This window comes from Pelmatolapia mariae, linkage group LG22 (genome assembly GCF_036321145.2).
Source record: "Pelmatolapia mariae isolate MD_Pm_ZW linkage group LG22, Pm_UMD_F_2, whole genome shotgun sequence".
In the NCBI taxonomy this organism is placed as follows: domain Eukaryota; kingdom Metazoa; phylum Chordata; class Actinopteri; order Cichliformes; family Cichlidae; genus Pelmatolapia; species Pelmatolapia mariae.
Window position 1 is genome coordinate 3,272,647 of NC_086245.2, and position 13,883 is coordinate 3,286,529.

The 13,883-nt window shown below is 41.8% G+C and overlaps 1 protein-coding gene across 1 annotated transcript in view; it reads right to left on the reverse strand.

Annotated features, from left to right (window-relative positions):
* Positions 1–13,883, reverse strand: part of enpp2l (ectonucleotide pyrophosphatase/phosphodiesterase 2-like) — a 45,341-nt gene that overhangs the window by 12,623 nt on the left and 18,835 nt on the right. The window contains exon 24 of the mRNA XM_063465587.1: positions 12,413–12,566. Within this exon, the coding sequence (XP_063321657.1) occupies positions 12,413–12,566 (154 nt within the window). The remainder of the gene's footprint in view (positions 1–12,412; positions 12,567–13,883) is intronic.

Here is a 13,883-nt window from a genome sequence, read left to right on the forward strand (position 1 = left end):
GGAGTCGGGGCAGTCTGCTTCTCCCCACTGCAGGGAAAAGGGTAACACCACTGGGTCTGGGTGCAGTTTCCCCCTCCAGGGGCAAGGGTACCTAGACCCGGTTCTTAGAGTACGCTTGGGGAGTGTGATTGTGTGTACAGCGTCTCTTTATGTCTGTCTCCACGTTGGTTGAGTGTGGAGTAATTGCCTATGAGAGCATGAGGGTGGGAATGGATGTTTGTATTTGAGTGTGCCTGTATGTCTGTGTCTATATGTCAGGTTGGGTATCAGACGCCACCTCTCTGGGGACATCTCAGGCCCTCCAAGGTTTGGAGGCCTATCTCCCCCCACCAGTTCCCCTGCCGGTGGCGGACGCCCTCAGACATCGATGCGTTGGTGGTTCTTTGTGTCCGGGGGTGGGCGTCCGGGTACACACCGGCTCACTCCTTGGTGGCTGCTTATCGGGGCCTGGAACCTGGGGCTCGCTCGGGCCACTTCGGGGGTGGGGTGCCCTCGGCCTCTCGGCCTGGGGCTCGGTCACTCAGGCACAGCTGGCTGCCGGCGGAGCTCACGGGCACGTCACTGCAACCCCCCCTGGCTTCTGCTCCGCGGCTGCTGAGTGATCCCTCATCTGGGACTCTCCTCAGCTCTTTCTGGGACAGTGGCGCGGCTGCCCCTCTGTTGGTCTTCCTTGGTCTCTTGTGTTCTGAGGGCCTCTGGATGTCTGGAGTTTTGATCTCCTCCATACCTGCTTCATGCCCTGGAGGATGGGACTGTGGCCCCCCACACCCTCTAGCAGATCATTACATTAAGGAACCTTTTAAATACAAGCGCGCTCATGCTCACAGGTGTACACACAGGTGATCACACACACAAACTACACCCTTTTTGGCTCCTACCTCAAAGCACACTGTGCGCTGTCGATCTTACGTGCTGCACAATAATGTTTAATATTAAGTATGTAGTGTTATATTCCCATATATCATTGTGATGTTGTTTATTCTATTACTCTCGTTTTCTTCTGCTTGTTTTCTTTTTTCTTTCTCAACAGGTGATCCAGGTGATCGATATATGTATTTTTTGTCTGCTTATTTTGTTGGTTTTTGTTTTTTGCCCTTTATCCCCGTCCCTCTTCTCCGCTGTTTTTTTTTTTTTGTTTGTTTTGTTTTTTCCCCCCTCTTTCTTTCTCCCTTTTCTTTTCCCCTGTCCCGTATCTAGCAAGTAAAAAATAAAATAAAATAAAATAAACAATAAAAGGTAAATCAAATGGACCATTACGGCAAGGCTGGGATGGTCCATTTGGTAAAGTAAATCCGTTGGGCATCTTTCTTCGCCTTTAGACAATAATTCTGATGGCAAAAGAACCAAACGGGACAGGTTTAAAAAAAATAAATAAATAAATAAAAAAAAAAGGAAGGAACATTTTTTCTTTGCCATCTAGTAGTGCTGTATATTGTTGATTATACTGATTTGTTGTTTAGTTTTGCATTGTTACATATCGATAAATGTTAGAGGGCTTTTTGGGTTGTTGGCGCACTCTTGTAAGAATAATTAGATTTCAGATAGGGGCCAATAAATAAGAATTTATTGTGCTCCTTTTCACCCATGGGTGCAGTGTTATATTAATGGGAAGGAGGATTTGTATGTAGGCAATGAAATACTGTTTAACCATGTGTGAAACAAATAAATAAATAAAATGAAATTAAATCTGGATTACTGGCAGTTATGAGCAGTCTACTGTCGTGCCCCTGGGTGTCGGTGGTCCACCTGCAGCATCATCACCAATAATCAAGTGCAGCAGCTTTTAGGAGTGGTGCAGAGTGACATTCTTCACCAGATTGACTGCTAATCCACGGAGGTAAATCGGCTTTGCAGCATCATTTTCTCGAGTGTTTTCCTTGCGTAACCTTGTACTTTCAGTCATCAGCATCTCTGGCTCACTTCTTAACCTTCTCCACACACAAACACTGACAAGTTTGGACACACCTTCTCAGTTAATGGTTTTTCTTTATTTTCACTACTTTCTACATTGTAGATACAAACTGAAGACATCAAATGTATGAAGCAAGATTGTCACACGCAACTCTTCCCCAAACCACTCCGGTGGAATGGCCCGATGAGATCCATACCAATGCGTTCAAACGGGATTTCCATCAGCGGCAATTGGTGCAATGGTGCCTTGGGGATGGCTGGTTGGTTAACCAGCTGGCATTCTGGGCACGATGCGCACCAGCGCCGCACATCGGCCCAAATGCCCGCCCAATAGAATCGGGTCATTATACGCTCCAGAGTTTTTTCACATCCTAAATGCCCTGCCATGGGGTTCAAATGAGCCGCCTGGAAAATCGTTTCCCAGCGGCTTTGCGGCACCAACAACTGGGTGCAGATCTTTTTTTCGTGCGAGTGTCGCGACTCACTCAATAAAGCCAGTTGTTCCGTAATTCGAAGTGGGGGTAAGTCTGTGTGGCTTCAGGCTGCACCAAGCGACCATCAATATCTATCACTGGTCATAGGCTGAGCGTAGGATGTCATCCCGAGACTGCTCTAGTGGAAATCTTCCATGGGGTGCATAATGGGAGGCAGTGGGGTCTCCGTAGAGGTCCCCGCCCCCTGAGTCAGTGTCAGTTGACCGGGTCCTCACTCTCCACTATCCGGTGCAGCGTCACTGCCAGCGGGGCCCTCGCCGGCGCAGCTGTGGCAGCTGTTTGAGCACCTGCACCTGCTTGTGAAGCACTGCAAGTTGTTCCTCCTGAGCTGCCTCCTGCCGAATTGTCATTGCCACCAAGTCCCACATCATCTGACCAAGGATCAGAAGCGGCTGTGCAGGTTGCTGGGCCTGCAGGAGGTCAGCTGGGACCTCGGGCTGATGGTCCGACATTCTGGTGTCCTGGGTTTCCCACGTAACTCTTCCCCAAAGCATACGCTGCACAGGATGGTCGATTTGGGCAGCAGCCCTTTTATTTGCCACACACAAATACACTGTGGTTTTTGCTCATTCAGCCTGGGACACAGACACTCCCCTGGTGACTCACTGCTGCCTTCTGTGTCTCTGCTCCTCACTGACAACATGAAACACAACCCCACGTCAATCCTCTGACCATTATTACTTTAAAAACTGTTGGCCAATCCATCCAGAAAATTGCTAAAACTTTGTATGTGTCCCCAAGTGCAGTCACAAAAACCATCAAGCGACAAAACTGGCTCCCATGAGGATCGCCCCAGGAAATGAAGATTTGAAGACCTCTGCTGCTGAGGATAAATTCATCCAAGTAATTAGCCTCAGAAATCGCACCTCAGGTCAGAGCCCATAAAGAGTTCCAGTAGCAGACATATCTCTACATCAGCTGTTTAGAGGAGCTAATGTACATGGTTCCCACCGTGAAGCAAAGAGGAGGAGGTGTGATGGTGTGGGGATGCTTTGCTGGTGACACTGTTGGGGATTTATTCAAAACTGAAGGCACACTGAACCATGGCTACCACAGCATCCTGCAGCGACATGCCATCCCATCCAGTTTGCATTCATTTGTTTTTCAACAGGACAATGACTCCAAACACACCTCCAGGACGTGTAATGATGGAGTGCCAGAAGTAAAGAAAAACTAATGAATAGGTGTGTCCAAACTTTTGACTGGTAGCGTACCTGCCTGGACCTTCTTTGCCACCAGCTCCACTTCCATGCACTCCTGTTCAATCACTTGGAATTTTCAAACACAACTCTTTCTAAGAAAAGAACAGAACTCCCCTACCTGCCCTCCAGTCCTTCACCACTCCTTCCACCGACTGTCTGCTCACCAACTCCTACGGAGCATTCCCTCCCCTCAGCTGCTTCACTCACCTGTAGACCAAGTAAGCCAAACCCTCTCCATCTCCGATCACACACCTCTCTATAAAAGCAGTGCCAAGACTCTTCTCTCTCCCGTTATAGAGGAACCTGCTCCTGTGAAACTCTCCTAGTGTCTCATTTTTGCCTGCCTTTCTTTGTCATCAATTAATTAGTTAAAGACTTTGAAATCCTATGCATAGTGTCTGCTTTTGGATCCATCCTCATGGTGGCTTAAACATTTACAGTCAGGATAGCAAAATAAGCTTGAAACTAGATAAGTATCTCCCTTTGGGCTCTTCCTGAAATGAGATAATTCAAGAATTTCCTTGTTTCATTTTGCATTTCATCCGTCTTCTTGTTTCTGTCCTCTTAGGACATCTGTGAACCAGATGGACTCAACATTTTTTATGCTACTGTATACTGGTTAAAGTGTCATCCAGAGATGGCATGAATTCCAGGAAGCAAAGGACAGACTCTCTATTTTTGGGGAAGATGAAACCTTTCAGTCAGGAAGTATGCTATTTCTAATAAAACTGAAAACATTTCAGGTTGTTCTCAACACATTCTGTGAATAGTAATGAATTCCGTCATTGGGAAAGGGATCCAACCACAACTGATACTCCTCCACATCAACAGAAACCAGTCGAGCTGGTTCATGCATGTGACTAACTCCTAAAGATTCCTCCTAGGTGAGGTGTTTCTGGGATTTTCAATTGGGAGAAGGGCTCAGTACATACCTGGGACACATGTGAGAGATTACGCCCGACTGACTTGTACATGCCCGAGTACCTCCCTGAAAATAGGCGAAGGAAGTGGCTGGGGGAGGGAGGTCTGGGGAGCCATGGCCAAGACCCAGACAACACCCATCAATGCAAGAAAATGGATGTTACAATTACTCTATTATGGTGTATTGATAAAGGTAGGTAGCCCTTTCTAAATAATTAAAATCAACTGTATGTAACTATGTGCATATATGTTTGAAAGATGTCAGATTGTTAGCTTTTACATAATCCTCCTGACAGACTGTAAAAACATTTCTTTAGCTCCGCCTAAAGCTAACAGAAACTCAAACATCATTGTTATAAGATGTCAAAACAATATGACTCACAAGCAAAAGGTTGACAAAGAATAATATTTTGTCATTCCAAGACACAAGAGCTGAAGTGACTGGGCACCCACACAACGAATGGAAAAAGTTCAAGAGCACAAACAATTCAGGTACACAAAGGGAACGACATATCTCAAAACTATTTATCCTCACGATGCTTGTCACGCACATGCCCACACACAGAGTGAGGGTAACCCCTGCGATTATGTTTCTTTTAGGACGTCAACCAAAACAAATAGAGCGCTGAAGCCTGCCAGGATATACTCAACTGAACCTCTGAAACTCAGACGCCAGTGCCAATCTAGGTTATTCCCTGGAAAGCACATTGCATTAAAACATCTTCCCATTTATCCATTCAGGGAGTCTGCCAGGAAGCCAGCTGTTTCCTCCACATCAAATATCTTTGCTAGCTTCCCAACTATAGCTTTTATCAGACTCAAAGCAATCAGTGGAGTGCAATCATTTCCCAGAAACAATTATAATATTCAGAGTAAGATGACAGGAAAGCACAGACAGTGTTTCCTTGTCCAGGGGAATATTTGTCTGTCAGGATTGATTAACTGTTCCAATACCAAGAGCAATAAATACTTCCAACAAATAACTGCAGCCTTTCTTCCTCAGTGACTTGTTTCTTATTGAGGCCATAACCACAACATTACTTTCATTCTTTCTTTTCTTAGAAATTCGCCATGCCATAAGAGATTGCAAATGGGCCACTGTGGCTCCCAAAGTTTGCTTCAGGCACGTCCTCCCTTCACACCTTTGTCCCTTCTAAAGAAGGTACTTTGTCTACATCTTCCTGATATCTTGTTCTTTGTCCCGTTTCTTTGCTCCATGGATATTGTTAAAGAATATTTCCTTACAGTTTTCTATGTTTTTACTCCCTCTTTCATTCCTTTTTCATTCTCTTGAGCTTTAATTTCCCAGTCCTGCATCTTCTCTTACGCAGATTCATAGGCATGCTATTACTGAGCAATATATATCATATATTGATATATAACAATCTGTTGTTGTTACAATTTCCTCATTTTAGTAATTTCCTTTTGCAGTTTTCCTTTGCCTGCTCCCAATCTGTCCATTTCCACTGTCTGCAGGACTTATATCATCAAGTATGTCACAGCACAGAATCATGTTTCAAGGCAAGGGTTTGCACAGTTCGCAGCCCTCCTCTGAAAACATCCATGAACTTTGACAATTAACCACAAAAATGATGCTGTCAAATAATCAAACATTATATGAGCGAGCAACATCTTTACAATCCTGTGACAGTAAATAAAGTATCTCAGCACACTGGAGTCAATTTATGTTTGTGCAGTAAGTTAGCTGGCGGCTTGCATATATTACCATAACCTCACTGTAATACAGATTTTCATAAACCTCTGCTATCAGTGCAGATTCTTAATGGCTGATATGTTCTTCCAGTTGCACACAGATACACTGATCATGTACTCCGTGTTCTCTGAAAAGAATTATTTTTATCATTTAGGACATTTGGAGTAAAACAAAGCAACATGAGAGACTAGATCAGTAATGTCTGTCAGGTGCAAACAGCTCATGCAAACCTCCAACCTGGTGGCTGCTGGGAAGCGATCTCCTCAGTTTTCAAATGATCAGTGAAGCTAAACATCTATTGTACCATTTCACAAGTGACAATGGGCTGATTTTTAACCATAAAAAACACACAAACTCAAATGTTTTATCACTTTTCCTGATTTATTTTTGTTGCAGCTGTTAGATAAGACACGATTTATGTGTTTGCCGATGACTTAAAAATTTAATCCAAGGAGCAGCCTCTGTGTGTCACACACAGTGACTCATTGTTTATTCAGAGGCACATTTTTCAGCCACACTTACCCATATTTCATTACATATTTAGACAGCGGGAAAAAAAAAAAAAAAAAAAAAAAAAGCCCGATATTACAGCAATGAGTCGTATCATTATTTAGCACGTGTCCCAACACTCAAGTTTTGGCATAATTTCCCTTCACAGAGAAGAGGAATTCCAGTGGATCCAAACACTACGAGTCTAATATGGATTTTGGATTTCCTTTGTCTATAATCAAATATTTATTGAGGGTGCAGTGATCTGAGATTGGTGGAAATCGTTATATTCTGTTTTTTCTCACAATTCATATGCTTTGAAAATATAATATCATTTCAAATTTGTCTCTGAATCACAGACAAATGGGCCGAGTGCTATGCCATCTTTACTTTATTTAACATACAATAAACAGAAAACGAGTGCAGACAAAGAATAGCTGGCCTCTTGTCCTCACTTCTACTTGCCGTATTGCCAGCTTCCATATTACCTCACAGCATCATGCAAAACAGGACTGCAAAATACTGTTTGATAGGTGGTTTCTGTAATCTGAGCGTTATACTTATTTTAGGATCATTCGTGGCTCCTTGAACTGCCCAGCTGGCTCTGAACTAGCAGTTATGCATGAACAGGCAGTCAGGGTGGTAATAAGTTTACATGTAATGTTGATGTACTATAGATACAATGTTTGCCCCCTCCCTGATTTCCTATTTCTTTGTATGTTCATCACACTTAAATGTTTCAGATCATGAAACGACCATCAAACAGGTAAACACAAAGGTGCTTATTAGTAAAGGAGAAACTTATAGCCAGTTTTCGCAAACGGTTGATTGCAGTTTTTGCGGCTAAGGCTGGCCCAACCAGATATTAGGTTTACGGGCCAAATACTTTCACACGGGGCCAGGTAGGTTTGGATTTTTCCCCTTAATAAAAGACCTTCATTTAAATTATTTTCAATGGTCTGAAATATTTAAGTGTATCAGGAAATCATCAACGAGGGCAATCTTTGCTGGGAAGTGCTGATATGGCTGATGCCAGATAACTCTCCAAAGCAACAGTCCTGTTACAATCATGACACCATAGCCTGTAAATCTAAACTAGTGAGTGGGTTCAGAAGCATGTTGTAATTGGTTTTTTGTGCAGGAAGTGAGCAAAGAAGCAGTCAGTGACGCACAAAATCAACGGTTCTGTGAGGACATACGATGTTACTGGATCAGTGTTATTATTACATTCGTCATGACTCTTTGTTCCAGTGCCTCCCAAAGCACATGGCATGAGTCAGAGTGTAAGAATTATCACTCTGCTTATCATTACAATCTCTCTAAATTATTTTTTCCTGAAATTCAGATGAATTTCAAAGCGATTAATGGTCAGCACATCATGTTGTTTGGGGAGGAGCCATTACTGCCTTTGGAATGAGTGGAGCAATAAATTCAGAAAATCCAGGAGGGCAATGTCCGAACATTAGTTCGAGCCCTGAAGCTCAGTTGCACTTGGGTTATGCGGCAGGATAATGATCTAAAATACACACCAGCAAGTCCACTTCTGAACGGCTCAAACAAACCCAAAGACTCTAGAGTCAAATCAGATTGAGGTGCTTTGGCGTGATGTTAAACACAATCATTTTCATGCTGGAATTTAAGAAGAAAAAAAAACATAAGGGAGGAATGTAAGGAAGGTGGGCCAAAGTCTAACTTGGCTAAATTTATGACAAATGTCATAAATTTTCCCATTGATGCTGCTTTCTTCTTCTTCTTGGATCTTGAACTACTTTTATGAACTTGTTTGAAAGACGTTGTATATCTATGGAAACAACACAGTTGTTCAGCTTTACTCCGTCCAACCCAACAGAAGAAGAAAAGACCAAGTTTTGTGCCGATAAACAAAGGCACATTCTTTATAAATGACTCAATGGCGCATTCGCAGCACGGGTTTGTTGACTGTTTAGTTTTTAAAAAACTCAATGAAAGCATGGCATGAGAATGGATGCAGTCTAACCTATACTGAGTATATATTTATAGGGTCTGCATAAACATGAGCAGTGTGTTTATCACACGGATTTCCCTCAACACGAACTAATCGCAGTTTTATATTTAGAGCTGTTTGTAAAAGCATCGTGTAAACTCCATCATTTAATCTGCCCACTCCATTCATTCTGCTCACGACTGGAGCTGAAGAGTCCCAGGAAAGTTTGGAGATGTTTACAAAGCTTCCCATTAATAAGCACACAGGACAGCGGAGTATTCATTAATCACCGTTTATATAAGATTGTTATTGAGCTTGGATGCAGAATAAGAAAATGTACTAGTACTAGAAAGTGAATAAAAAAAAAAAATGCTGCGCATTGTGGTTATTTTATTGATTTAATTTGGATGTATGAGAGCACTGAGCCATGCTGTCGGCCTTTATAATCATTTGAGACAGAGTGGGTAAGTCATGCTTATTAAAGCATGAATGGTGCCTTAATCAAATGTCAGTGTTGCAACACACCCCCTCCCAGATATTAGATGATCAACTGCAACTTATTGCAACATGCAAGTATTTCAGAACAGCACGTATTTAATTCCTTCCATAACACTCACGTGACTGTCTTTTGATAAGACTTTTATCCATCTCTATGGTAACGCTCTCAACTGAAAAACAACATTTTAAAACTTCACTGAAAGATTAATGAAGCTGAATGAGTTGTTTGTAAGGATGTATTATGGCTCATTACTGTATCATTACTGTCACCTGAACTACAAAAGCAGATACAAAGACACGATGCAGTGTGAACAACAATCGCTTGATTTCAGCTCATGCAGGAGAAAGCAGACATGCCTGTTGACTGCTTTTATTTTACCGCAGTCCAGTGCTGCCGACACAAAATCAAAGCTCTACTGAAATATAGTACAGAACAGCATAGTTAAGGTTTACGATCACGATGTTCATTTTGTTCTTCTTTTTCTTAGTGAACGATCTTTTGTAAGAATTTCTGATTTAATTCATAAGCTAACAAAGAAGATTTAAGGAGACGAGCATGGACAATAAAGATGCCGTTTGCTCACATAGCCCCACAGAGTCGTAGATTCAAATGTAAAACATGGAGCTGAACACAAGCCTGTTCTATTCACCTCAATTTGGCTGCAATGAAAAAAAAAACAAAACATGCATTACAAAAGTACAAACTACACTCATCTTTGTCAGCTTAGCTTTGCTGAATCATTCCTCCTGACACGTACTTCCAATATCCACCTCACCCAGAACTGGGAAAGACTCATGTTTGACTCGAGGTCCAGGTCGAGGTTATCAGAGACAAACCACAGACTGTCATGGTGAGTCATCATATAACACAAGATTATAATACCAGTGGTATTATTATTATTATAATAATAACAACAATGGTTTCCTAATAGCTTGAGGCAAGTCAAGACAATCCATCGGATTTCGTAGCAATTGACTGGAATATGCAGCTGCACAAGAGCCTGCGGTTTCTTTAATTTTCTCCTTTATTTCTACTCTCAGTGTAGATGGATTATCTGTTGGGAGACAACACGTCATAAGTGCCTGCAGCTAATAATAATACTACCCAGAGACAAATGATGAAATGTTAACAATAATAATAATAATAATAATAATAATAATAATAATAATAATTAAAAAATGCAGAAATTTAAAGAGGTAAGCCTTGAAATTTTGGTTTGGTCTCTGATCCAGGCAGGTCAATAATGATTCTGATTACTACAAAGATACAGCAGCATTTTATCCTGCCTCTTTTTATGATACTACATCAGACTGCACCTACAGTGGTTTGGAGTGTTTTTAAGAAATATGGTCAAAGTGACGAATTTGTGACAAAACCCAGCTGAAGGTGAATTCTTCAAAATGATTTTACTGCAGTTTGAGTCATTACATAAAGTATCTGACATTTACTCTATTAAAAAAGGAAAAAGATAAATGGCAATCAAGAGAAGTAAATGTTTATCTATCGGCGATACTTTAATCCTGGGAATTTAAAATTCAAAGCATCATCCTGTAAATCTTTTGATTGTTTTTCATGTTTTCATCTTTTTAATGCAGATTTTAATATGATTTCTGAAAAATTTCAATCTGGTTTTAAATCACTACATAGCACTGAGACGGCACTTTTAAGGATTTTTAATGATATTCTTTTAACTCTGGACTCTGGCAGCCCTGCTGCCCTTTTACTGTTGGACCTGTCAGCAGCTTTTGACACGGTCGACCATGACATCCTGTTATCACGGCTAGAATTTCATGCTGGCCTAAAAGGATCTGCCCTACAGTGGTTTCGGTCCTATTTGTCAGAAAGGTCTTTTCATGTCAATATGGGCCCCCACAACTCCAAAACAGCCCCTCTTAAATACGGTGTACCTCAAGGCTCTATTTTGGGTCCTGCCCTGTTCGCACTCTATTTGTTGCCATTGGGCTCCATCTTCTCGCGGTACAGCATTTCATTTCACTGTTTTGCTGATGATTTGCAGATTTATCTACCTTTAAAAGCAGGGTCAGACCATCCCCAGCTCTTATTACGCTGCCTTGACGATGTCAAACAGTGGTTGTCATTAAATTTTTTAAAGCTAAATGAAAATAAAACTGAGGTTGTCATTTTTGGCAACTTTAATCATATCGACAGCACTCTGGGCGCCCTTTCCTCGTGTTGTAAAACACATGTAAAAAACCTCGGTGTCTACATTGATGGTTCTTTTAAATTGAATAAGCAGGTGAGTGCAGTAGTTCAGTCCTGCTTTTTTCAGCTAAGACAGCTAGCCAAGGTAAAGCCATACCTCCCGGCTAACGTCTTTGAGCGTGTTATTCACCTTTTCCTTACTTGCAGATTAGACTACTGCAATTCATTGTATTATGGTCTAGATCAGGCCACCATCCATCGTCTTCAGATGGTTCAAAATGCAGCTGCTCGCCTGCTAACTGGTACCAAACGGAGAGAGCATATAACCCCAGTTTTAGCTTCTTTACACTGGCTTCCTGTCTCCTACAGGATCCAATTTAAAGTTTTACTTTTTGTTTTTAAGTCACTTAATGCCCGAGCCCCTCCTTACCTGTCTGAGCTCCTCTCTGCCTATGCTCCAGGAAAGACCATGAGGTCTAGCTCTAAATTAATGCTGTCCATCCCACGGACTTATCTCAAATCCCGTGGTGATAGATCCTTCTCTGTGGCAGGTCCCAGACTCTGGAATAGTCTCCCCTTAAATATTAGATCTGCACAAACACTTGAGCAATTTAAATCTTTACTAAAGACACATTTTTATGCCCTGGCTTTTAACACACTATGATCCAAGCATTTTGGTCTTATTTGAATCAGTTTTAGTTATTGTTTTAATTCTTTTATTGTCCTATTATTGTTTTTTATTGTTATTATTGTATTACATTGTTGCTTTTTAATGCCATTTTTATATTGTTAAGCACTTTGTGCAGCATTGGCTGTTTGAAATGTGCTATATAAATAAATTTGACCTTGACCTTGACCTTAATCTTTAAAGATCAAATGAAAACCTACAGCTTAATAAAAAATGGTTAAAGGTCATTTTTTTCCATGCTGCTGCTCACGCTGTGCAAATGAATTCACTACAAAGATATGGAGGTACTGCCACCTGCTGGAATGATTGGAGGGTCTTTACCTTAAAAAAATAAAGCTCCATGAGGCCATGAATTCATTCTTACTCACATTGCATGCCTCGCTGTTGTCTGGCTTGTTAGGAAGAAGGAAGGAGAAAACCTTTAGCGCTCCGTCACACTCATCAACCGTCTGGTTCACCTCCTGGCAGCTTGTAATCACAGTGTAGAAGTGGGTGGGAACGGGGAAGCCATCAGCTGAGAACCTGGACCGAGGAGGGGGATCAGAGACACGTGCAAAATGTGAAAAAGTGAAAAGCACAGGTCACACTGGTATACTTCATCGTACAAATGCATCACTTACACTGCTGTGGCTGCTTACGTTAGGAGCTAAATTGCATCAGAAGTCTAATAAAACATTAAATAACCTCATACCCCAGCTCTGGCCCCAGATGTCAGCCTAATGTGTACCTTAATCAAGCCATGCAATAACAACATGTGCCAGAACATGAAAACAGTGCAAAAGTAACATGCCGAAACTCTGTTCAGACAGTGAATGGACTGATTTTTATATAGCCATTTTCTACTCTCCCAGATTACTCAAAGTGCTCTATACAACATGCCACATTCACCCACTTTCGCTGAACTGAGTGCTTCCTAACTACATTCATACACATTCACACTCTTGACATGCAGACTGGAGGAGCCAGGGATCGAACCACTAACCTTCCGATCAGTTTGTAACCTGCTCTACAAGCTGAGATATGGCATGCCATCGCATAAACAGTGGCGTCATTGCCAGACCTGGCACACATCCGGTTGACATACACTCTGCCAAAACACCACTCAGTCAGAAGTGCCAGCTTGATGCCAGATCTGGGCCAGACCTGTTTTCTGTAGGCCTGGGCCACATAAACCAAACCACAATCAAGCCAGATATGGCATGCCATCACATAGACAGTGCCATCTGTGCCAGGCCTGGCCCACATCTGGATGACATACGTCTTATCATGCCAGATACCAGACCCTGGCCAGACCTGCTTGCTATGTGGGCACTAACACATACACACAGACACAATTACTTTACCAACTGACCCCTGACCCCTGAGCTCCTAAGTGTCCCTCAAACCTCATTCAGGGATCCACTCCTCTACTTCACTGTCACTCCCTGAAAGCTCACTGTCCTCACTTTCTGAGGACAGAAAGTGCACATTCCCTTGGTTTCCTTCCATAAAAGGTATTTACATCCATGTCCTGTAATTATGAGTAGATTGTAAAGTAAAAAACATTGACTATGATCATATATATGCACACAAACACATCTCTACACACATATGGAAATGCATTATATTGCCTGAAAAAAAATTGGGCTAACTGCGCAGTGTTGCCTTGAGGCAACAAATGAAAATTAACAGTTTTACTGTATAAATAAATTTTAAAAAGTAGAACAAACAATCAAACATGCTTCTTAACATATTCATGCACATACAAATATTTTTTAATATACATTTATTTCACTATAAACATGTAAAATAGTTATCTTTATCTTGCCTCCTAATGGAGATGTCTCTCATGTAGTGCAG